Genomic DNA, 24,688 nt, shown 5'->3' with positions numbered 1-24,688 from the left:
CCACGCGCCCCACGCCTGGCCGCGGCGGCCGGGCCTCGGCCTCCGGGTCCGGCCCGGGTCACAGCAGGTTGATCTCGTCCAGGTAGCGCGCCAGCACCGAGTCCCGCACGTCCTTGAAGACCTTGCGGATGTTCTGCGTGTCCGTGGCGCAGGTGTAGTGGCTGAAGAGCCGGCGGGCGCGCGACCCCTTCTCGGCGCCCTCGGGGCCGTCGGCGCAGCCCGTGTACATCCGCGTGTACAGGTCCAGGATGAACCGCTTGGCCGCCTCCGCGTCCTGCTTGGGGCCTGGGGGAGAAAAGGAAGAGCAAGAAGGGGAGACGGGCCCGGGGTCGCGCTCCCCTCGCAGCCGGGCAGGGCAGGACCCGTCCCGCCCTCTTTGCTAAGCAGGGACCGCCTTGGCCATCACTTCCGGTCCCCTGACTCGGGCTCAGCCAATGGGAGCCCTGAGGCGTGCCCCTCCCGAGGCCACGTGACCTGAAAGGGACCAATGAGACTGAGCTCTGGGGCTTCCCCGCTTGGTGCCTGGGGAATGGAGGCCGAGGGCCTGGAGTCAGACTTCCTAAGACTGAAAATGAGACCGCGGGACGGGAGGAGGGAGAGCAGGGAATGGGGAGCGTCAGGGGCCCCCAGTCTGCTGGAGGGGGAAGGGAGAAGGAAAAGGCTTCTAGAGTTGTCCGTCTTACTCTGTTTCTAGAATTCTCTGAAGCCAGAGTCTGGTTCCTGTGCCTGCGGGGCCAGGACCCGCGAGAGGAGGGTCCCAGGTGACCTCGGCCTCCCCGTTTTCCCGCCTTAGGCACATAGGTAGATCAGCTTCAAAGCCCTCCGGGATGGGACCCACCTAGGGGTCCCACAGGCTTTAGCAAAGCTCAGGTTGTCTGACCTTTGACCTGACGACCAACAAGCTTTAGGCTCCACCTAGGAGGATTTTTAATTTTATTTAGTTTTTCCCAGTATCTGGGCTTAAACGCAGGGCTTTGCGCTTTTGCTCAGCATTTTTACCCATGACCAGCACTGTTATCACTTGAGCCCCACTTCTGACTATTTGCTGTGTAATTAGAGATGAGAGTCTCAGATTGATCTGCCTGGAATAGCTTTGAACTGTGATCCTCAGATCTCAGCCTTCCAATTAGTTAAGATTACAAATGTGAGACACCAGGATCTGGCTTTTACCTATTGGGTTTCCACTGTGCCGTGGCTTAAAAATAAAAATTTCTAGCCAGGTTCCAGTGGCTCACACCTGTAATCCTAGCTACTCAGGAGGCTGAGATCTGAGGATCGAGGTTCAGAGTCAGCCCAGGCAGGAAGTTCCCTGAGCCTCTTATCTCCAGTGAAGCAACAGGAAACTGGGAGTGGTGCTGTGTCTCAAAATGGTGGAGTGCTCACCTTGAGCAAAAGAACTCAGGGACAGCACTCCGGCCCTGAGTTCAAGCCCAACCACCAACAAAAATAAACAACTAATAAATAAATTTAAATTCCTCCAAAATCCCAATCCCCTGAGAACCTCAGACTCTGAGCTCATTTGAGAGTAGAGTATTTGCAGATGCAGTTAGGTGAGTTAAAATGAAGTCACACTGGCTTAATGGGAACCATGAAACACTGGTATCCATACAAGATGAGAGTACACAAGCAAGTGCTCATGGCTCATGCCTGTAATTCTAGCTACCAGGAAGTGCCGTTTCAGTCCAGCCCAGGCAAGGAAGTTTGAGACACCCCATCTCAAAGAAGCTGGGCGTGATAGTTCATGTTTGTCATCCCAGTTACAATGGGCAGGATGAAACATGTCTACAAGCCAAGGAATACCATCACAGTTGTTCTAAAGAGACAGAATGTTTGACCCTCAGAGCCTCCAAGAGAAAATGACCCTGCCAATACCTTGATTTCAAAACTCACATCTTCTGAACTATAAGGGAATCCGTTTTTTGTTGTCTTAAGCCCTCCAGGGCCCAGTCAACTGTCTTTCGTTTCAGTATCTCTGAGAAGGAAGAGAACTTGTCTCCAAGATGGCTCCCTTCTTCCCATGTGCTGATTCTATTCCTTCTTTAAGAGGCAGTGAAGCTGAGTGCCAGTGGTTCACACCTGTCATCCTAGCTACTCAGGAGGCTGAGATCTAAAGATCGTGGTTTGAGCCAGCTAGGGCAGGAAAGTCTGTGACACTGTTATCTCCAGTGAACCACCAAAACACCAGATGTGGTGTTGTGGCTCAAACTGGTAGAGCACCAGCCTTGAGTGAAAAAGCACAGGTACAGCACCCAGGCTCTGAGTTCAAGCCCCTTGATCAACAGCAACAAAAAGAGGCAGTGATTGTCTATTGACTATTGGCTTCAGCAACTTGTTGGGCCACTAGAATGGAATGTAAGGAACATTTTGACATTTCCGACTGGCAAGGTCTTGATAGGCAGCCTTCTGCTGGGTCAGCCATATTGTGAGGAAGCCCAAGGTGCATGAGGATTTAAGGGGAGAGAGTGGAGAGCACAGGAGGCACTCAGGGCACCAGATCTATGAAGGAAGGCACCATCTTGGAAGGCTCTCTCCAGCCCCAACCACCTCAGCTTATGCCACATGGGTGGGACAAATTGCCCTACCATGCCTTTTCCCAAATTCCTGATGCACAAAATCATGCACCAAAATCAAACCTGGCTAGTCTTAAGCCACTAAGGGTCAGCATCCTAAGTTTAATTTGCTCTTTAACAATAGGCAAACAGGATACAGGGACAACCTCATTTTGTTCTGGAGAGTGGAGAAATGGAGAAAGTGCCAGAAGTGTGCACCTTCTTTACTGAGCTCCCTCCTCCCTAGAGTGCTCAACACTGACACACTGACCTGTGTCCGTCCCTAGTGGGCCCTAAACCTACTTGTGCCAGGGGTACATTTGTGTGTGTGTGTGTGTGTGTGTGTTGGTCCTGGGACTTGGGCACTGTCCCTGAGCTTGTGTTCAAGGCGAGCACTCTACCACTTGGGCCACAGCGCCTCTTCCAGTCTTTTCCGAGCAGTTTATTAGAGATGAGAGTTTTACAGACTTTCCTGCCTGGGCTGGCTTCAAACCATGGTCCTCCCATCTCAGCCTCTTGAGCAGCTAGGATGACGGTGTGAGCCACAGTCCCCTGGCGGTCTCTTCTTGTTTCATCTCTGTTATAGGCAGGGGGAAACTGAGGTTCGGCGAGGCTGGGCATCAGAGCAGGCAAACCCTGGAACCTCCAGACTCATTCTAGTTGGGACTTGTAGTGACATCGAGGCAAAGCCTGGGTTAAGCTGATCTCTGGGGAGCTGGTTTTAGGAGGGGGAAGGTTCTAGAATATTCTAGAATCACTCACCCTGGAAGCTGGGGAAGTAGGTGGCCAGGTGGGAGGTGGGGATTTTCTCCTCCAGGATGTCAGTTTTGTTGAGGAAGAGAATGATGGAGGTGCTCCGGAACCAAGGGAGCTCAAGGATGGTGCGGAACAGTGCCAGGCTCTCCTTCATGCGGTTCTGTGTGGGCAGAAGATGCAGCCATCACTCCACTGCCCAGCCCAGCCCAGCAGGCCACCCCTGCCCACAAGGAGACAGGGTTGTGCACCCCAGATTGCTTCCCCTTTTGCCTCGCTAGGTGGGGCCTAAGCTGTGTATGCCCAACATGTTTTTTGTATTTCCCCAAAACTTAGGTCCATTTGGGATTTTAAGGCGTGATCTAATTTGGAAACTGTGTGTGGGATGGGAGGGGGGGCGCAGCGGGAGGGGGGGGGCGGGAGGCTGTGCACACCTGTGTGCATGCACCAGTCCTGAAGCTTGAACTCAGGGTCTGGACGTTGTCCCTGAGCTCTTGCTCAAGGCTGGTACTCTCACACTCGAGTCACAGCGCCACTTCTGCCCTACTGGTGGTTCATTGGAGATAAGAGTCTCCCAGAGGGGCGGGGCAGGTGGCTCAGTGGTAGAGCGCTTGCCTTGCATGCCTGAGGCCCTGGGTTTGATTCCTCAGCACCACATAAGCAGAAAAAGCCGGAAGTGGCTATGTGGCTCAAGTGGTAGAACGCTAGCCTTGAGCTGAAGAGCTGAGGGACAGCACCCAGGCCCAGAGTTCAGGTCCCACGACCAAAAAAAAAGAGTCTCCCAGACTTTCCTGCCCTGGCTGGCTTCAAACCGAGATCCTCTTATCTCAGCCTCCTGAGCAGCTAGGATGACCGCTGTTACCCACTGGTGCCAGGCAGTTGTATAGAGAGAGACAGAGCGAGAATGGGGCGGGGGGGGGGTTAGGTATAAGACAGGGATTCAACCTTGGTACCTGCCATTTTTGCTCACTGGCTAGTGCTCTACCAACTGAGCCACACCATGAGCCCTTTTTTATTTTTAAGATGAAAGTCTCACCAGATGCCAGTGGCTCACACCTATAATCCTAGCTACTCAGAAAGCTGAAATCTAAGGATTGAGGTTCAAAGAGGAAACGGCAGGAAAGACCATGGGAGTCTTATTTCATATGAAGCATCAAAAGCTTGTCACGGAGCTATGGCTCAAATGTAAGAGTGCCAGTCTTGAGCACAAAAGCTGAGGGGCAGTGCCCAGGCCATGGGTTCAAGCCTAGGACTGACCAAAAAAAAAAAAAAGTCTCACTGTGTAGGTCAGGCTAGCTTTAAATTCACAAGTCTCCTTCCTGAGGAGCCCAAGTTCAAGATCTGATTTTTGTTTGGGGGGAATTTTTTTGTTTGTTTGTTTTTTGTTGGATTTGAACCGGTCCTGAGGTGTGGACTCGGCCAGCGCACACTCCCTGAGCCTCTGAGCTCAAGGCTAACCCTCTTCCACGTGAACCACAGCACCACTTCCGGCTTTTTCTGAGTAGTGTATGGGCAATAAGAGTCTCTCGGACTTTCCCGCCCAGCTAGGATGACAGGTGAAGGCCACCAGCTGTCTGTTTTGAAGGAACCTAATCTCTACTGGTTTATCTCAGTGCCCAAGACCGGAGTGAGTGCTGTGGGGCTGGGAGGAATGACAAACCCATCACCATGATGTGTCTGATTCAATCTGAAAGTCAATTCTCAGATAGATTCCCCCCGATGAGGATAAGGGCCTGACCTCCGTGCTGGGCAGCCATAGAGAGACAGGTTCATGCGCACAGAGCAGCGCTGCCCAGCCTTGGCTTGCTGGGGCCTGTGTGTGGCCATGCTCGGGCCTCTGTCCACTCCACACACGTGCTTGGCGGGGGAGGCCGGGGTCCTGGCCATGCACACCTGTGTGGTTTCCCTACTGGAAAGGGTAGAGGCTTCAGATCAGTGCCACAACCAGGCACTATTGGCTCACGCCTGTCATCCCAGCTACTCGGGAGGCTGAGATCTGAGGTTCGTGGTTCAAAGTCAGTCTAGGCAGGAAAGTCCATGAGACTCTTATCTCCAGTTAACCAGCAAAAAGCCAAAGTGGAGGCCAGGTGCTGAGGGCTCACGCCTGTCATCCTAGCTACTCAGGCTGAAATCTGAGGATTGCGGTTCAAAACCAGCCCAGGCAGGAAAGTCCGTGAGACTCTTATCTCCAATAAACCACCAGAAAACCGGAAGTGGTGCTGTGACTCAAGTGGTAGAGCACTCGCCTTGAGTGAATTAAAAAATAACACACACACACACACACACACACACACACACACACACACACACAAAAAGACAATACCCTGGCCCTGAGTTCAAGTACCAGCGCCAGAAATAAAGATCACCCTATAATAACTGAGTGCATCCAGAAAATGTGGAACCTACACAGTAGAATTTTACACAAATATTAGAAAGAATAAAATGTCATTTGCAGGGAAATGGATGGACCTAGAACAGCTCATGTTAAATGAGGGAAGCCAAGCTAAGAATGACAAACAGTGAGTGTTTTCTCAGATGTGCCAAAGCTAGATCTAAAATACACGGGGACATAATGAATTATACACACACATTCATTCACATACAGCAAGACCAAAGGAGGAGACTCAGGGGAGGAACAAAAAGGTGCAATGCCTACGAGCATCTGATCATATCATATTTAGCAAACCAGACGCTAGTGTGCCACGCCTGTCATCCTAGCTACTCAGATCCTCGAAATCTGAGGATTGCGATTCAAAGCCAGCCTAGGCAAGAAAGTCCAAGAGACTCATCTCCAATAAACCACCAGAAAACTGGACGTGGAGCTGTGGCTCAAAGTGGCAGAGCGCTAGCCTTGAGCAAAAGAGCTCAGTGACAGTGGCCAGGTCCTGAGTTCAAGCCCCTGACTGACTGAAAAAAACCATCAAAATGAAAAGAATATGGGGCTAGGAAAGTGTCTCAGTGGTAGAGTGCTTGCCCTTGCATGCATGAGGCCCTGGGTTCGCTTCCTCAGCACCACATACACAGAAAAAGCCAGAAGTGCAGGGTGCTGGTGGCTCACGCCTGTAATCCTAGCTACTCAGGAGGCTGAGATCTAAGGATCGCAGTTCAAAGCCAGCCCTTGCAGGAGAGACCGTGAGACTCCTATCTCCAATAAAAACCACCAGAAAACCGGAAGTGGCGCTGTAGCTCAAGTGGTAGAGCACTCGCCTTGAGCTGAAGAGCTGAGGGATAGTGCCCAGGCCCAGAGTTCAGGCCCCACAATCAAAAAGAAAGGAAGGAAGGAAGGAAGGAAGGAAGGAAGGAAGGAAGGAAGGAAGGAAGGAAGGAAGGAAGGAAGGAAGGAAGGAAGGAAGGAAGGGAGAATAAATCACACTGGGTTCACACAGAGCCACCAAACAGCAAAGCTGCCCGCTCTGGGGCCCTTTTGGCTTTCTGCTGGGATGAGGTTCCCACATCTCCCCACCCCCAATGGGGAAGAGCAGGGAGTGCCTCTTACCTCCTGGTTGTTCTCCTCCAAGCTCTGGTCGTATTCACTGAGCGAGGCAAGGTAGATGAGCGCAATCACGTTCTCAAAGCAGTGGATCCACTTTTTGCGCTCTGATTTCTGGCCCCCGACATCCACGATCCTATAGGAAAACCAGGGCCCCCCCCTTCTTTTTAGAGTTCAGGCACCACCAGGAAGTGGCAAGATCAGTCAGAAGCATTGCAAGAAGGTGGGCTGCCCACAGGGCCTGTGTCTTCCTGGTGATCGGGTAACTGAGTCTCTCAAGTGGCTTTTGCAGATTTGAAAAGGGCAGTTAAGAGCTGGGCGTGGGTGGCTCATGCCTGACATCCTACTACTCAGGAGGCTGAGATCTGAGGATGGAGGTTCCAGGCCAGCCCGGGCAGGAAAGGCCCTGAGATTATCATCTCCGATTAACACCAGAAGATGTAAAGTAGAGCTGTGGCTCAAGTGGTAGAACGTCTAACCTTGAGCAAAAATAAAAAAGGAAGCTGAGAGACAGGATCCAGGCCCTGAGTTTCAAGCCCCACAATGGACAAAACTATGGGCCCGGGCTGCTGTGGGAAAGTCTAGTATCCACGCAGGTGGGACACAGGGTTGTTCCCAGAACCTACACGAGTCACGTCCTCTGTGGCCCAGCTGAGGCCCAGGCCTCCACCCTCACCACAACCAAGGCCTGCGAGAGGCCCCTTCCTGTGCCGGCTTCTCAGAAAGTAGGTCACCCATAGAGCGCTCGGCCTTTTCCCGGGGACCCGACCTTTACCCAGGATGTGACAGGGAGCAGCCGCCCCATGGGCCCGGGTCACAGCCTCCCCTGGGAAGGGACTTGCCCTGCAGCACAAGAGGGGAAACTGAGGCCCAGAACCAGCGGCTGGACTGAAGCCAGTGCTTGTGTGTTTGGATCTGTGAGTTTCACATCTGTGCACCGCACACCAAAGGCTGGGAACTCACGTGCAGGGCAGGGCGGGGGGTGGGCAGGGCCGGAGGCGGGCAGGGCAGGAGGCGGGCAGGAGCCTGTGGCGGGGTTCTCAGAACAGACAGACACAGACCCAACTGATGAAGAGCTCAGCCGGTGGCTGGTGGCTCATGCCTGTCATCCTAGCTACTCAGGAGGCTGAGATCTGAGGATCATGGTTCAAAGCCAACCCTGGCAGGAAAGTCCGTGAGACTCTTATCTCCAATAAACCACCAAACAAAACCCAGAAGTGGTGCTGTGGCTCAAACAGTAGAGCGCTCGCCTTGAGCTGAAGAGCGCAGGGCCAGAGTTCAAAGCCCAGAACCGACAAAAAAAACAAAAGAGTTCAGGAAGCCACCTCCACCCAGAAGCCTCAGTTTCCCCTAAGCCTGTATTTGTTACCTTCTCTTCCTGAGAACATTCTCAAGTCTCCCTAAGAAAACAGTGCACAGTTCTCCCATCATCCATGATACCCATTCTTCCCCCATCCACCCACTCATCAACCTACCCCCACATCCACCCACCCACCTACCCACCCCTCCACCTACCCACCCACCCACTCATCAACCCATCCCTCCATCCACACAGCCATCCGTCCATCCATCACATACCTACCCACTCCTCCATCTACCCACTTATCCATCCATCATCCTTCATCCATCCACCCATCAACCCACCTATCCACCCATCCACCACTGATCAACCCAACCCTCCACCCATCATCCATCCATCTACCCATCATCCACCTATCTATCCACCCATCCATCATCCATCCACCCATCCATCATTCATCCACCTATCTATCATCCATCCATCCATCTACCCACTCATCAACCTATCCCTACCTCCACCTACTTACCCATCCATCCATCATCCAACAATCTATCCATCATCCATTTATCCATCATCCACCTACCCATCCATCCATCTTTCCACCCACCCACTGGGCACGCATCCACCCATCCATCCTTTCCTACCATCCCAAACAAAATGCTACAATGTCACTCCAGCCGTCAGAGCTGGGGGGACGGTGCCATGCCTGGGAGATACATGGCAGACCCTCCTGGTCTGGGCTTTGCCAAGATCTGAAGGATCCATGGAAGGGGCCACTGGGGGGTTGAACACAAAATGACCTCCCCACGGTGCCCTGTGACCTTCCTTGGTTCCCCACCACCTTGCTCAGGTTGCTGACCACTCTGTACTGCCCTTCCCAGAATCCTCTCTGAATCCCCCGCCCCTTTCCTTCTTCTTTGGCAAGAATAGGGTTTGAACTCAGAACCCTACACTACTAGAAAGGTGCTTTACCACTGGGCCACGTCTCAACCTTTGCCTTGCTTTAGTCCTGTGTGTGTGTGTGTGTGTGTGTGTGTGTGTGTGTGTGTGTGTGTGTGTGTGTGTGTGTGCCGGTCCTAGGTCTTGAACTCAGGGCCTGGACACTGTCTCTGAGGTTTTGCTCAAGGCTAGTGCTCTACTACTTGAACCACAGCACCACTTCTGGTTAATTGGAGATAAAAGAAATCTTTCTTGCCTAGGCTGGTTTTGAACCATGATCTTCCTGAGTGGCTAGGATTATAGGTGTGAGCCACCAGTGGTTGGCTTTTGTCCGTTTTTTTTTTTTCCTCTGGTCATCGTGGGGCTTGAACTCTGGGCCTGAGCGCTGTCCCTCAGCTCTTCAGCTCTTCAGCTCAAGGTGAGCGCTTTACCACTTGAGCCACAGCACCACTTCTGGTTTTCTGAATTGTTTATTGGAGATAAGAGTCTCTCGGACTTTCCTGCCCGGGCTGGCTTTGCACCGTGATCCTCAGATCTCAGCCTCCTGAGTAGCTAGGATTACAGGCGTGAGTCACTGACACCCAGCAATAGTTTTCCTTTTTGTCCCAGGTTGACACAGACCTTAACCCTCCTATTTATTCCAGTTTATACTTCCTATACGGATGGGATAGAGGAGTGCTATTATTCCCAGCTTTTAATTGGTTGAGACAGGGATCTCGTGAACTTTTTGCCTAGGCTGATAAACTTGGTCTTCCCAGCCTTAGCCTTCCCAGTAACTGACATTACAGGTAGGAGCCACCATGCTCAGCTATGCGATTTTATTTACTTATTTTTACTGGGTCCTGGAATTTGAACTCAGTGCCTGGATGCAGTCCCTGAGCTTTTTTTAAACTCACGGTTAGTGCTCTATCACTTGAGCCACAGCTCTACTTCTGGCTGTGCACTAATTTGCACACTTAGCTCACCTTATCTTCTCTGTGTCAGAAATAATCTTTGCATCATCCCCTCAAATGCCATCCTACTGACTCTAATCATCCGTGCCTAGTACCAGCCCTTTTTTGCCCCTTCTAGAATGTTCTGACATTCCACCTTCACTCCAGACCCACCCAGATGATGACGACTTGAGCTCCCGCATCCCAAAGACGTTCCTGTTTCTCCTCTGCAGCAGCTCCTTGAGAGTTGGGACTAATGAACTCCTATTCATCCTCCAGAAAACTCCTCTGCATCCCTTACAGCCCTGCCCCTTTGTCCCTCTGACATAAGCCTGCCGCAGGCCAGGCCCAGTCGGGCACTCACCGCAGGTTGGTTTTCTGCACGGAGAAGCAGTACTCCTTGATGCCGGTGGTGGGCATGCGGCTCCTCAGCACGTCCTGCGCGGTGGGCACGTAGCCCTCCTCGGTGATCCGCTCCAGGTGCGACAGGTAACTGCGGAAGAAGCAGGCCGCGGTCAGGTCCGGGAGGAGCTGCCCCGAGCAGAGCCGGGCAGCAGGTGTGGAACCACTAGCTGGGTCGCCCCTGGCCACGCCCTCCGGCCACGCCCTCCGGCCACGCCCACCGCGGCCCCTCCTCCACCCTGCTCCTGTCCTACCCCACCCCTCTGTATCCCCAGGCCACGCCTACCTTGGCACTGCGCCCCACCCCAAGTGGAGGGCCAACCAACCTGGCCTCCAACCACATGCTGACCACGCCCCGACAGGGGCAGGCCCCTATCGTAGCCCCACCCACACAGTGAGGCCCGCCCACCGGGCACTGACTCCGCCCACCGACACTGGTCTTACTACGGCCCCACCCCCAGATCTAGTCCCAATTTGGTACTGGCCACACCCAGACAGCAGTCTGACTCCGCCCCAAGACGGTGACCACGCCCGTTTAACGCTGGCCACGCCCTACATAACAACCTAGCAGAGCCATGGCCCCACCCACATGTGCTCCCCTCACACAGCAATCTCATATCGCTGTCGCCCCGCCCCCAGACTGTGACCACGCCCACTCGACACTGGTCACGCCCACACAGCAGCCTAGCCGAAGCAAGGCCCCACCCACATATCCGCCGTCACGGCTGTACCCGGCTCCTATTGGCTCTGCTCACACAGTAATCTGATACCATGGGCACGCCCCAGACACGGGCCACGCCCTTACAACAGACGGCTTTGCCGTGTCCCCTCCCACATAGCCTCCACATGGCCCCGCCCACACCCCAGGCCCTGCGCGCGCAGACTCACTACACCGCGGAGTCCAGCAGGTGGAATTCCCGCCTGCGCTCATAGCAGGCCCGGATGCCCGCGTCCAGCCACAGGCTCTGCATGGCCAGGGCAAAGCGCTTCTCGAACGTGGTCACCTTGTAAGGGTCCTGGCTCATGACCAGGCTGGCGTGGTGCTGCGGAGGGAGGAGGGCGGATGAGGGTTAGGCAGCCTGCGGGAGCGCCGAGACCCCCCTGCAGCCCTGTCTGCCTGTCCCTAAAACCCTCCCCCTCTGCCTGGCTTTCTCTCTCGGGACGCACGGACCACCGGCACATCCCTTCCTGGTCCAATATCCAAGCAATCGCTGATGCACAGAAGGAAAGGCTGTGCCTTGACAGCTGGAACTAGTGAACTCCTATTCACCCTTCAACACCCCAACAGCAATGTTCCTCTGGGCTTCTCTTGGCCCCAGTCCAGGGCCAGGAGACGTCTGTGTCACACCACAGCACAAAGAGGCAGCAGAGGGCAATGCTTTGGCCAGCTGGGGTGGAACAATGACAGGTTAAGGATCACCCCAATGGGTGCTAAGCACCCCACCCCAGCAGACTCTGCCTCCTCCCTGACTGCTTTGAGGTGGAGTGAGGTGGGGGTGGGGTGGAAGGTGGGAGGCACAGGAGGCTACTCAGGAGACTGAGATCTGAGGATCGAGGTTCAAAGCCAGGCTGGGCAGGAAAGTCCCTGAGACTCGTCAAAGAAACACTCAAAAACTGAAGTGGCGCTGTGGCTCAAGCGGTAGAGCGCCCGCCTTGAGCTGAAGAGCTCAGGGACAGCGCCCAGGCCCAGAGTTCAAGCCCCAGACAGAGGCAAGTGGATGCGTGGAAGAGGGGGACCCCCAGCTATGCCCCCAAGACGCTGGCCTCATTCACTGCCATGAGCTCAGGCTGAGTCTGGTGAGGCCGTGGGGCGTCAGGCCTGAGCGGCCCCCAGGAGCAGCTAGAGGGGGTGGGGGGTACGGGGGCATCCGGTGGAAGTTACTTTTTTTAGCGGTCGGGTAGGGTGGTGGTTTGGAAAGCGAGGATTTAGTTTTGCCCTTTGGCTGTGGCTTGTGTATCCCCAGCGAGACAGTGTTCATGTCAGTCTCTGTTTCTCTCGTTGGAGGGCGATTATGAGACTTACAGAAGAGTATCACCTGCCAGCATGCCTGTGCTTCAGAAACTGCCTTTTTTATGGATGGGGACTCGAACTCAGAGCCTCGCCTCCTTGTTTTCTCCAGGCTGGACCTCTACCGTTTGAGCCACACCTCGGCTTTCTGGCCTTTTGTTGGTTCATTGGAGACAGGTGTGGCTCAGATGTGTCTGCCCGGGGCTGGCTTTGAACCGCGATCCTCAGATCTCAGCCTCCTGAGTAGCTAGGATGACAGGCAGGAGCCACCGGTGCCCGGCTGTTTGCAGGGTTTTGTTTTTTGGTTTTTTTTTTTGCCTGACCTGAAACTTGAACTGAGGTCCTGGGCATTTTCCCTGAGTATTTTGCTCATGGTTAGTGCTCTACCAGTTGAACCACACTCCTGTTTCTACCGTGTGTGTGTGTGTGTGTGTGTGTGTGTGTGTGTGTGTGTGTGTGTGCGTGTGGTTAATTATAAATAAGTCTCCTGGACTCTTCTGCCTGGGCTGGCTTCCTCAGATCTCAGCCTGGGCTGGCTTCCTCAGATCTCAGCCTGGGCTGGCTTCCTCAGATCTCAGCCTCCTGCACAGCAAGGATTATATGCGAGAGCTACCAGCACCCCACTGCTCTGGTTATTTGAGTGAGGGTCTTGTTTTCGTTGCCTGCAGTGGCTTGACTGTGACTCCCTGTTGATGCGTCCTACATAGCTGGGATGGCAGGCGTGTACCACCATACCCCGTGTACTGGTTAAGATGAAGTCTCACCAACATATTTTTGTCTTGCCTGAGCTGGTCTGGGTTCTCAGTCTTCCTGATCCCCAACTCCCCAGGAGTTGCCTGAAGGAGCTGGGGCTCTTTTTCAAGTTCTTGCAAAATTCCCACATCTGCCCTGGGGGGGGGCGGGGAGTAGGGGCAGACATGGGAACCCAGATCCCTATCGGGTCACATTCCAATCTCAGACATCCTCAGACTTCCTGATCACAGGAGAACCTCAGGGTCTGGTCCTGGGGGGAGGCCCGCCCTCCACCTCCCTCGCTCCCCAGGTTCACCTTGCTCTCGGGCTTGCTGAAGCTGATCTGCAGCCGGTCCATGGCATCAATCATGGCCTGCATGGACATGAAGATGTTCTGGTAGACAAGCGACCGGAAGGCCTTGCGGTCCTCCTCCGAGTAGCCCGCCCCATGGATGATTCGCATCTGCTTGATGAACGTGCTCTTCCCGCTCTCCCCGGGCCCTGGAGACAAAGGGGGGGGGGGGTACGGGACCAACTGGTCAGCCATGCACAGCTCTGGGCACCAGCTCGGCCAGCGAGGGCTGAGATGCCACCGGCTGCTGTGTGATCCTGGGCCAGAGACTTTGTCTTTGCCTCTCGGAGGCTCAGTTTCCCCATCCTGGGCCCCCTAGGTGGAGGTAGAGGAGACAGGGACACACAAGAGCCCTCAGCCCAATTTAGGCAGCGAAGGTTTTTGCTTTGGTGCACACCGAAGAGTTCTGAGACTCCGAGAAAGGAAGCAGGTGCTGTGGCTCATGCCTGTAATCCTGGCTCCTCAGGAAGCTAGGATCTGAGGCCTGTTGTTCAAAGCCAGCCCAGCTAGGAAAGTATGTGACTCCTTTTTTTTTAATGGTGCCCATCCTGAGGCTTGAATTCAGGGTCTGGAAACTCAAGACTAGCACTGGGTGGTGGTTCATTGGAGATCAGAGTCTCATGGACTTTCCTGCCAGTGTTGACTTTGAACCGCGATCCTCGGATCTCAGCCTCCTGGGTAGCTGGGATGACAGGCGTGAGCCACCAGCCACCAGTGCCCAGCTCCAAAAGTACATGACACTTCTCTCCAATGAACCACCACAAAGCCTAAAGTGGAGCTGTGGCTCAAGTGGTCGAGCACCAGCCTTGAGTGAAAAAGCTCAGGGACAGCACCCAGGACTTGAGTTCAAGTACCAGAACCGGCACAAAAATAAAACAGTAACAGCAACAGCAACTAAAACCAACTGAAAGGAGTCCGGGAAAGTGGATCATGCCTGTAATCCTAGCTATGCAGGAATCTGAGATCAGATTGCCTTTTGGGGCCAGCCCAGACAAAAGAAAATTCCAAGAGAGACTCTATCTCAACCAGTGGCTGGGCATGGTAGTGCCTGCCTGTCATCCCCAGTGACATAGGGAAACACAAGCAGCCCAGGCTGTCCCGGCATAAAGCAAGACTCTACCTCAAAGATAACCAAGGTAGAAAAGGGGCAGAGCACTGATTAGTCAGGAAGAGGCCCCAGGTTCAATCCTCAGCACCTCAGAAACAGAATGACAGGAAGGAAAACAAGAGCGTGTTAGGTATCACAACACAAAGAAACAAAGAAACCTGCTTGAGATTGTTCTAAGAAGCGGGCAGGGGAGGAAGGTAAAGGAGAATGTTGCTGAGTGTTGATCTGGATTCATTGTTTACATGCATCATTTCATTCTTTCTTGAAGGCATAAAAAGTAAGGACAGAGCTCAGCCATTTGGTGACTTCCGTAGCTCAGTGGGCAGAGGAGGCCTTGGGGTGGAGGTGGATTTCAGGATTCAGATTTGAAGGTGGCATGTGGAAGAACAGACCTCCAGACAGAGGGCACAGCTCATGCAAAGGCCCTGGGGTAGGAGAGAGCCTGGCATGTGGGAGGAACATGGAGGAGGCCATGTGGCTGGATCAGAGGGAGTGAGGGCCGGAGGGGGGAGGAGGACCCGGGGTGGGTGGTGAAGGACCCTGGGGGGGGGCCTACAGGAAGAACTTGAGCTTTGACCCTGAAGAAGGCAGGGGCATATTGAAGGGGTATTTGGGGGACAGAACCTCTAGGTCATGCTGGGGGGGAGGGACAGGAGAAAGTCCTGCGAAGCTCAGGAGGAAAGTCCAGCAAGGGGAGACCGCGGGCCCTGGTGTGGAGCCCTGGCCTTGACCTGCCTTTCTGTTCCTAGCTGAAAACTGGGATCTGGGAGTCCTGGGGGGGACTGCCACAGGGGGGGTAGGAGGGGTCCAGACAGGGATCCTGGCTCTCCTCGGGGCGGGGGTGTCTAATGCTGGAGGAACTGGAGTCCATAGCCAAAAAGGGGAAGGGGTGGCCTGGTGTCCCAGAAAGAGGAAACAGGAGTGGAGGAGGGAGGGGAGGGGAGGAGAGGAGGAGGAGGGCACAGGAAGGGAGGGGAGGGGCTCTGGACAGTCACACACCCCCTCCCCACCTCACAAGCAGAGCTCCACACCTCTGAGGACCACATAGACAAGATCCGGGGTGGCTACCTGCACTCTGCGGGCCTCAGTTTCCCTGTCATGATTTCTTGGACTCCCAAGTTCCAAGCAAGTCCATTTCTGCCAAGGGCATTTGGGGCAAGGATGGCGGGGGATGGGGACAATCAGTGAGAATCAGGCAGGTCAGCTGCGGACGGGTCTCCAGTGTGGACTGATCTCCTGCCCTGATGGCTATTGGTACGGTTCTTCCATCATTTTCTTTTTCTTTTGGTGGTGGTAGGATTCGAACTCAGGGCCTTGCACTTGCCAGATAGATAGGCTCTCTCCCACTAGAGCCATGCCCCCACCACATTGGCCACGCCCCAGCAACAGAGCCACGCCCTATTGCTTTGACCACGCCCCAGTACTAGAGCCACGCCCTATCGCTTTGACCATGCCCTGGCACTAGAGCCACGCCCCCACCGCATGGGCCACGCCCCAGCACTAGAGCCACGCCTCCGGAGCTTTCACCACGCCCCCGAGCTGAAGCCACGTCTCCATCAAGCCAAGGAATGGCCCAGGAAGGAAGAAAATTCAGGTGACTCAAAAACAAAACCTTTGTAGCAGGGAGGGCAGGGCTGTGCAGAGTGTCTGCTCAGGCTCTGTGAGGCCTCAGGGCCCATCTTAGCACCAAAAAGTGTAACACACATTTTTCACACCTAGGTGTGAAAATCAATTACCTATGTGGCTCACACCTGTAATCTTGAGATCTGAGGACCTGGGTTTGAAGCCATCCAGGGCAGGAAAGCCCATGAGACTCTCATCTTCCAGGAACCGATGGTAGGACACAGCAAAAGCCACGAATGACTGTGGCGGTGATTGAGATCAGCCATGTCCCCGAGAGGTTCCCACAGAGGGACCCCAGGGCAGCTCCCAGGACGGGGGCTCCTTACAGCCAAGGGGCCCCTGGAGGCCGCCAGGAGCGCATCCTGCTGAACCTCACCACCATGGACAATGGCTCTTGACCATTTGATATGGGGAAACTGAGTCATGGGGGCAGTGTAGACATTGCCTTGAGCTGGGACTCAAACCAATTCTGAGTCCAGAGCCCATGCCCTGGATTTTGAGACCTGGGGCTTGAACTCGGCCTGGGCGCTGTCTTTTGGCTTTACCTTTTCTTTTTGTTCAAGGCTGGCACTCTACCTGTTGAACCACAGCTCCAAGTCTGGCTTCTTTTTGCCAGTCCTGAAGCTTAACTCTGGGCCTGGAACTTTCCCTAAGCTCCTTTTGCTCAAGGCTAGTGTTGTTCTACCACTTGAGCCACAGTGTCACTTCCAGCTTTTTTCTGTGATTCATTGGAGATAGGAGTCTCACAGACTTTCCTGCCTAGGCTGGCTTTGAACTGTGAACCTCAGATTTCAGCCTCCTAAGTAGCTGGATGACAGGCGTGAGCCACCAGCGCCCAGTTTCCCCGTCTGGCTTTTTTCTTTTCTTGCTGGTTCATGGGAGATAAGCGTCTCACAGACTTTCCTGCATGGGCTGGCTTCGAACCACAGTCCTCAGATCTCAGCCTCTTGCGTAGCAAGGATGACAGGTGTGAGCCACTGGCACCTGGTCTCCAAATTCTTAGATCTCCCCACAAAAAAGAGAGAACAGTGCACAGTGTTCCCCAGAGAACAGCTAACTTCATTTAGTGAAGTTGATCTGATTTCTTTCTCTTCTTTTTTTTTTTTCTTTCAGTAAAGACAAAAACTCGGGGTGCTCTTCCCTATCCCCCACAACACAGACCGCATGAGTCATGAACGCATCATAACTAGAGTCTGAATGTTCCAGTCAAGCCTGTCATGGGGTAGAGGGGGGGGCTTCCAGCCGTTGGGCAGAAGTGGGGTGACCTAAGTCTGTTTTGGGAAGCCACCAGAGGAAGGGGTACCAGGTACTTACTGGTGGGGGGGGGGCTTTCCCACCTGGGGGGAGGAGCAAGCGCTTCTTCCTCTGGTGAGTGTAAGGGGAAAACAGGTAGATAGATGCCTGGAAAAGTGGGGTGAGCCCTGCCGGGTCCCCTCCTAAATCACGAGAATCCAGCATGAGCCCCAGAAAACGGGGTGGTAGAGCAACAGTATCCAGGCTTGGGTGGCCCTGGGGCAGCAAGAGACTAAATTGCCTGGCAAAATTGTAACATGTCCCCGAGCCTCAGTTTCCCTGTCTGTGTTGGGGTTCTTTCTGTGGCCCCTGCCAGAGATGGTGATGCCAGGCACAGAGCCCCCGCCCCATGTCCCCCTCAACCCAGGGTCCCCTCAACAGCTTCCTCAAAATATCTCCCCCACCCAGGAAATTAAAAATAAATAAATAAGCAAAACCTTTGGATTCAATTCCTGTTTTGGGGAGTGGGGGAGGGCAGGGCAGAGGCAGGAAGGGGCTGGGCGGGTCTGCACCCCCCCCCCAGAGCCCGAGGGCACAGACAGCTCTTTCCGGAGCCCAGGCAGAGAAGGGGTTCCCCGATTTAGAGCTGACTAGGCATGGCGCAGCCTCTGGTTCGGGGACACTCTGCACACACACCTCCTGACCGGACGGTTGGATCATTTCTTTAGTTGTATGCATGTATGAAGTACCTGCTGTATACCAGACTCGCCCTGGACCTGTGTCCTGTGCTCAGAACACAAAGACAGCCAGGAGCCGGGTGCCAGTGCCCCCCCACCTGTCGTTCTAGCTCCTCAGGAGGCTGAGATCTGAGGATCACAGTTCAGAGCCAGCCCCGGGCAGGCAAGTCCATGAGACTCTGAGCCTCCAACAAACCACCAAGAAAAGCTGGAAGTGGCGCTGTGGCTCAAGAGGTAGAGCACTAGCCTTGTGCAAGAAGCTCAGGGGCAGGGCCCAGGCCCTGAGTTCAAGCCCCAGGATGGGCACAAAAAAAAAAGGAAGTAGGAGGAAAAAGGATACAAACCCTGTCTGGAGAAGATGGACAAGCAATGACACAAACCAGTTCCTAGCACAGGGGAGAGGCCACGAGGGGGACTTTGGACAGAGAATGGTGAGGAGCAAACAATTGCTCTCTCAAGAGGGGGCCCTTGGGCTGAATTGCCCATGGGGTGCAAGGGCCAGCGGTGCAATGGCTGGAGCCAGGAGACCGAGAGGTCTTGACAGGGCAGGTGCAAAGGCCCTGTGGTAGGGAAAGGAACACATTGTTCAAATGGATCAATCCCCTCCCTGCATGGGAAAAAGGGTAAAGTCACAAATGACTCACTGAGACAAAGTGCAACACATCAGAATACACAGATGTGGTACGCAGTAGTGCGCTGACTGGAGAGTGCCTTTTCTATGAAGACCTACTTATTTTGTCATGTCTGTGTGTCTGTGTGTGCACTGATACTGAGACTTGAACTCAGCGCCTGAGCACTGGCACTGCCCTGGCTATCCTCAAACCACAATCCTCCTGCTCTTTACCTCCACACTAGCTGGGATTAGAGGTGTGAGCTACTGCTCCCAGCCCTTGGAGAGCTGGCTATCTACTGGGAAAAAAAAAAACAAAACATTGTCTTCATTATATAGTTTCCAGACTTGGGGCTGGGAGCGTGGCTCACATGGAAGAGCACCTGCCTAATGGGCGCAAAGGGACTGAATTCAAACCTCAGAACCATGGAAAGGAAAACAACAACTAAAACCTTTCATTATGGGGGTGACAATAAAAACGTGCAAGCTGGTGGTCAGGGGTTGCCAAAAAATGAAAGAAAGCGCATATGCGCACACACACACACACACACACACACACACACACACACACACACACCATTTTGGGGGGGACGGGCCTGGTTTAACGAGGGGGATTAAGGCCAGAGTTGGAGCGACCTGGATGCAGTGCCATCTTTGTGGGTTCCCCTTCCATCTCCACTTCCTCTAGGGGTGGCCCATCCCATGCCCGCAACTCCTCTGTGTTGGTGGGGGTGTGTGTGTGTAGGTGAGGGATCGTATTCGCATGTGTGGGGATGTGAGGGGAACCCAAGGGCGGGGAAACTGAGGCCTGGAGGCAGCAACATCCCGAAGTTGCACAGTGCCGACCTCGAGACGTCAAACCCTGAGCCTGATGCAGCGGCTCCCGCCTGTCACGCTGGCCACTCAGCAGGCTGAGATCTGAGGACGGCAGTTCAAAGCCAAGCCAGGACAGAGAAGTTCCTGAGACTCTTAATCTCCAATGAACCAAAACTCAAAGGACGGAACAAGGGAATGAATGAATGAATGAATAAGTCAGTCGTCAGGCCCGGGCCTTCACAGCTTGCTGTGCCCCATGGGGCCGGGCCCGCATCACCGCTCCCGGCCAGGCTGGTCCGGTCCGGCGTGTTGGGCCTGCTGGGTGGCCCGGGGCCCTGCCAGGCCGGGCCTAGTCCCTCGCCCAGCCTGTGTGTGGCACCCACCCCCCCAGGGTTAGGAACCTGCCTTTCTTGTGCCTGTGTGTTGCCAACCCAAAAATGGGTCTCTGGTCTGGTGTTAAGTCCGGACCACCATCTCCCTCCCCTTGCCTGCCTGGCCCTCCACACACCCCCCACCCTGATTCCACTGCCCCCCCCCAACACTCACCCAGAAGCAGGAGCTTCAGCTCCCCACGATCCTGCCTCTTCTGTTCCAGAAGGATCTTGTTGATCTCCTGGTCGATCCTGGCAGCCGTGCGCTCGTCCTCGGAGAGACACCACGGGCAGCAGGCGCCGGTGAGCGAGCCCAGCGAGCGGGCCATGGTGCTGGCCTCACAGGGCGCCAGGAGGCATGGCCCCCCTGGGCCCCCCCTGATGGCCAGGGCTGGGCCCCCCCAACACACACACACCCTGCCCCGGCCCCTCTGCCTGCTTTGTTCTCGAGGACCACCCTCAGAGACTCTCCAGTCCCTCTCCAGTCTGGAGGGAGGCTGGGCCAGGCCCGTGTGAGGGAGACCAGGGCGTGCTGGGAACAGGGTGGGGACGGGTGGAGGCTGGAGGCGGGGAGGTTCGGGGCTCCCGCCCACCTCCAACCTGCCCAGAACCCGGACCAACAGGTTGGCGGCAAAAGGCTGGAGGCCAGGGGGAGGGCAGGGCATGGAGCAGGCACCCCCAAAGCCCAGGGTCTCCCCAGCAGGCAGCTGCAGCCTCCTTCCTCCTCCTGAGCTGCCCCCCACTCCCTGTTTCCAGCCAATTAGGAACCAGGGGGGCCGGGGCCAGGCCTCTTCCCCGGGCTCTCTCTAACTGAGCTTGCTCTAATCATCCTCTACCCCTCTTCCCAATCCTCCCACAGATGAGGAAACTGAGGCAGGGAGCCAGGCAGGGAGTCACTTCCTAGGGGGCCGCGGCCAGGGACAGAACAGAGCCTTGGGAAACTTGTCTCTCACCCATAGGGATCCAGAGGCTCAATGTGTAGAGTTGGGGAGGGGGCTGTGCCTTCCCTCCGTGTGCATTATAGGGCGCCTACAGTTTACCAGGCAGGGTTCTGGTCTGTCCAGCCAATGACAAAAGTGTCTGGCATTGTAATTAGGGAGACAGAGAGGGAATGCTCAAGTCTTTAAACACACACACACACACACACACACACACACACACACACACACAGAGCCTGTTGGGTGATGAGAAACTTGGGGCAAAAATAAGCAGAGATGTTGGGGTGCGGCTTGAAATAAGGGGGTGAAGAAAGGGGCCTGGACTTAGCCCTTGCGACACAGGCCCACGGGGAATAAACGGATTTCAACTTGAGTCTGGGGGTCAAAGGGTCATTGCCAAGCAAGGCCCATCCCCCACAGATCCCTAGACACCGTGTCCCTTCCCCCCTTTTAGACCCCCTGAGAAGAAACCTGTCTCCAGCCCCAGCAAATCATCATCATGTCTGCTCCCTTGAGAAGCTGTGGAAAGTTCTGGATTAAAATGCCTTTCTGCCAGCCGCCAGTGGTTCTCGCTGTCAGCCTGCCTACTCGGAGGCTGAGCTCTGAGGATCGAGGTTCAAAGCCAGCCCAGGGTGGGAAAAGTCCGTGAGATGCTGATCTCCAATAAATTACGATCGGAGCTGCAGCTCAAATGGTAGAGCCAAAGAAAAGCAGAGTCTAAGCCCTGAGTTCAAGTCTCGGGACAGGCAAAACAAAACAAAACAAAAACACCTTTCTCTCCCCCGACCCCTAGAGATCCTGCTCCCCGGCCGTGCTCAGAGGTTCACACACCATGTGGAGGGCCGAGGCCCTCACGGAGGAAGTCCTGGAGGGCTCAGAGGAGGGGGGTGCGTGCCCACAGCCACACAGCCGTTGACAACAACCGCCTCTCCCTTCCTCCCCACCCGAGGCTGGTGGCTGGTGGATAAAGGCGCGGTTTTCCTGCTGTCGATGCATGAGGAAGGGGGTCACTGGGGTCAGCCCATCACCCCCACCCAGGAGACTGGATGGCTGGGGGTAAACCAGGGACAGAAGTAGCTGGAGGATCTGGCAGGCAGTCTGGCTGAGGAGCAGGCTGGGGAGCCGGGGCCCCTCCTAACTCCTGCCCTGGCTGACCATTCCAGTGATAGTCTCCCCTCCTCCCCACCCACCTTTTCTTTCTTCTGTTAGTTATGGGGCCTGAACTCTGGGCGCTGTCTCTCAGCTCTTCAGTTCAAGACGAGCGCTCTACCACTTGAGGCACAGCGCCACTTCTGGTTTTCTGGTGGTTCATTGGAGGTAAGAGTCTCAGGGACTTTCCTGCCTGGGCTGGCTTTGAACCGTGATCCTCAGATCTAGGATTACTGAGTAGCTAGGATGACCCTAGATGAGACTCTCTAACACTTTCTATGGCGCCCAGAATTCTGGCCTCAGCATAAACAGCACCAGCCTAAGGGCCTCCGGTTGGTTTTCCTCTTGTCAGAAGAAACTCTCTCTAGTTCCCCAAACAGGCCAGGCTGCTTCCTGTCCACGTGGGGTTGTGTAATGTATCAGGAGTTCATTTGATTACACAGGGTGAGGGACATGGGCAGGGATTTTCTCTCTCTCTCTCTCTTTTTTTTTTTGGTAGTACAAGGGCTTGAACTCAGTGCCCTGTGGTTGCTAGACCTGCCTTCTATCTCTTGAGCCACATGTCCCCAGCTGGAAATCTAACAAAAGAAAACCACACAGACACATGGCCCAAGTGGCAGCCACAAGGCCTCAGCGCTCAGGAAGCAGAGGCGGGGAGAGGGTCTCCCTTGAACCTGTCATCCTGGCTAACTGGAAAGCATAAATAAGAGGATCGCGGTCCCAGGCTTCTCCAGGCATAACTGTGAGAGACCCCATCCTAAAAACAAGGAAAGCAGAAAGGCTTAGAGGGTGTGGCTCAAGCTGATCGCAGCCATCCTAAAGGGAGACCCTACCTCCAAGGTAACGGAATGCAAAAGCAGGGGCTTGGAGGTGTGACTCAGCTGTGAGGGGGCGTGGCTTGGGTAGCATGGGCGTGGCTCCAGTGCGGGGGGCGTGACTCCGGCCAGAGGGTGTGGCTCAGGCATGGGGCGTGGCTCAGCAAGATGGGTGTTGCCAAACTTGTCGGGGGCGTGGCTCGAGCAGAGGAGGCGTGGCCAGAGCGGGAGAGGGGACCCAGGCTAGCAGTTGCAAGGCTCTGAATTCCCGTTTTTTAGGGCTCATTTCTGTGGGGTGAGCGGGGCTGGCTCCCGTGGGGGTCTTGTTAGCTACATGTCCCTATCCCCTTTGTTTCCTCTTGCTTTGGGTGTAATCTGGGCAGAAAGGTGTGGATTTTATTATTTCCAGGGAATATTTTTCTATTCATTTATTATTATTATTGGCAGTCCTGGGACTTGAACTCAGGACTTGGGCGCTGTCCCTGGGCCTCAGGGCTCAAGGCTAGCGCTCTACCCCTTGAGCCACTGCACCCCTTCCAGCTTGTTTGAGTAGTTTATTGGAGATGAGTCTCGCGGGGATTATTCTACCCAGGCTGACTTCAAACCGTGATCCCCGACTCAGCCTCCTGAGTAGCTAGGATGACAGGCTTGAGCCACCCGCGCCCAGCTCCAGTGCAAATGAAGAAAGCACTGAGAAAGCCAAACTCTTTTTGTTGTTATTCCAGGCCCGGACTGGCCTTGAACCCAGGTCCTTTTGCCTTGGCCTCCACATTCTGGGCAGGCGTGCCCACCGAACCTGGCTGCCTGGTTCTGTTTCTCTTTCAGAACTAGGAGGATGGGAACTTGGCTGTTCCACAGAAGAATGTGACAAGAATGGGCAGAGGCCAGAGGTTGCTTTGGGTGACACCTGCTGGACACCGTGGAGCATGACACCCGTCCCCAGCATGTCTTGGCCAGGTTCCCTTCCCAGCACCCACTTTCCAATCAAGACTCCCCCTGCACACCTCAGCCAGCCGCACTCTCCCACCACCTGGGGCACCTGTCTCAATGCCGAGCCCCCAACGCCATCCTCACCCCCTCAAGTGTCCTCCATAGGGGCCACCTCCTCTGCCCACAGCCCTCCAGGGTCTCCCTCAGGGTCAAGCCCAATCCTCCCAGCAGCCCACCAAGGCCCTGCAAGTCCAGCTCTGTCCCCTCCTGCCTCTGCTCCTCCCTCCCTCCTCACTGCTCCTCCAGGCTTCCTTCTGCCCCAGGATCTTTTTTTTTTTTTTTTTTGCCGGTCCTGGGGCCTGAACTCTGGGCTTGGGCGCTGTCCCTCAGCTCTTCAGCTCAAGGCGAGCGCTCTACCACTTGAGCCACAGCGCCACTTCTGACTTTTTCTGCTTTTGTGGTGCACAGGAATGGAAGCCAGGGCCTCACGCATGCAAGGCAAGCGCTCTACCACCGAGCTCCCCCGCCCCCCCCAGACCTATGCCCCAGGATCTTCACATGGGCTCTGCCTCCTGCCTTGGGTGCTAGGCCCTCAATTAACCACCATAGCTCCTTCCCGGGCCTCCTTCCCTCACTCGCCGCTCTCCCACTACGGGCTGATCTAAACTGGTCCCTACTGGCCCATCCTGTTCCTTTCCCTGGCCCCTATTTCTTCTTCGGGGGAGGGGAGGAGTTGCAACCATGATGGTCCCCTCCCCCACACCCACGGGCCCTAAGCCTGATGGACACGAACAAAGTGGAATGGCTGAGTCAGCTGGGTGGGAAGGTACCCGTGGGGGCCGTGGGGCAGGGGGTCCACCAAGCCCAGCATGGGGGCCGCAGGGAGGCTCCGTGGGAAGCG

General features: G+C 55.1%; 1 protein-coding gene across 2 annotated transcripts; it reads right to left on the bottom strand.

Annotated features, from left to right (window-relative positions):
- On the bottom strand, positions 1 to 21,317 carry Gna15 (G protein subunit alpha 15). 2 transcript variants are annotated; one of them, XM_042669959.1, is made up of 7 exons: positions 20,131 to 21,317; positions 13,422 to 13,606; positions 11,254 to 11,408; positions 10,328 to 10,456; positions 6,799 to 6,928; positions 3,312 to 3,465; positions 1 to 285 (listed from the first exon to the last, which is right to left on the bottom strand). In XM_042669959.1, exons 1-7 carry the CDS (start codon positions 20,618 to 20,620, stop codon positions 59 to 61), a joined length of 1,470 nt encoding a protein of 489 aa, XP_042525893.1. In that variant the 5' UTR covers positions 20,621 to 21,317; the 3' UTR covers positions 1 to 58. The 2 variants fall into 2 exon arrangements, with proteins under 2 accessions (XP_042525893.1, XP_042525894.1); XM_042669960.1 differs by lacking the exon at positions 1 to 285 and adding an exon at positions 3,032 to 3,126.
- Positions 21,318 to 24,688: the final 3,371 nt, after the last annotated feature.

Source organism: Dipodomys spectabilis, unplaced genomic scaffold (assembly GCF_019054845.1).
Source record: "Dipodomys spectabilis isolate Male_0828 unplaced genomic scaffold, ASM1905484v1 ptg000511l, whole genome shotgun sequence".
In the NCBI taxonomy this organism is placed as follows: Eukaryota; Metazoa; Chordata; class Mammalia; order Rodentia; family Heteromyidae; genus Dipodomys; species Dipodomys spectabilis.
The sequence above is the reverse complement of the archived record's forward strand: the minus strand, read 5'-3'. Positions and strand labels throughout refer to the sequence as shown.

Excerpts from the sequence above, each read along its gene's own strand:
- Gna15 (XM_042669959.1), bottom strand. The coding sequence starts at position 20,620 with ATGCCCTGCCCTCCCCCTGGCCTCCAGCCTTTTGCCGCCAACCTGTTG. Across the intron at positions 6,929-10,327 it reads GTGCAGAAAACCAACCTGCG|GATCGTGGATGTCGGGGGCC; the intron begins GTGAGTGCCCGA and ends GTTTTCCTATAG. Across the intron at positions 286-3,311 it reads CTACTTCCCCAGCTTCCAGG|GCCCCAAGCAGGACGCGGAG; the intron begins GTGAGTGATTCT and ends TTTCTCCCCCAG.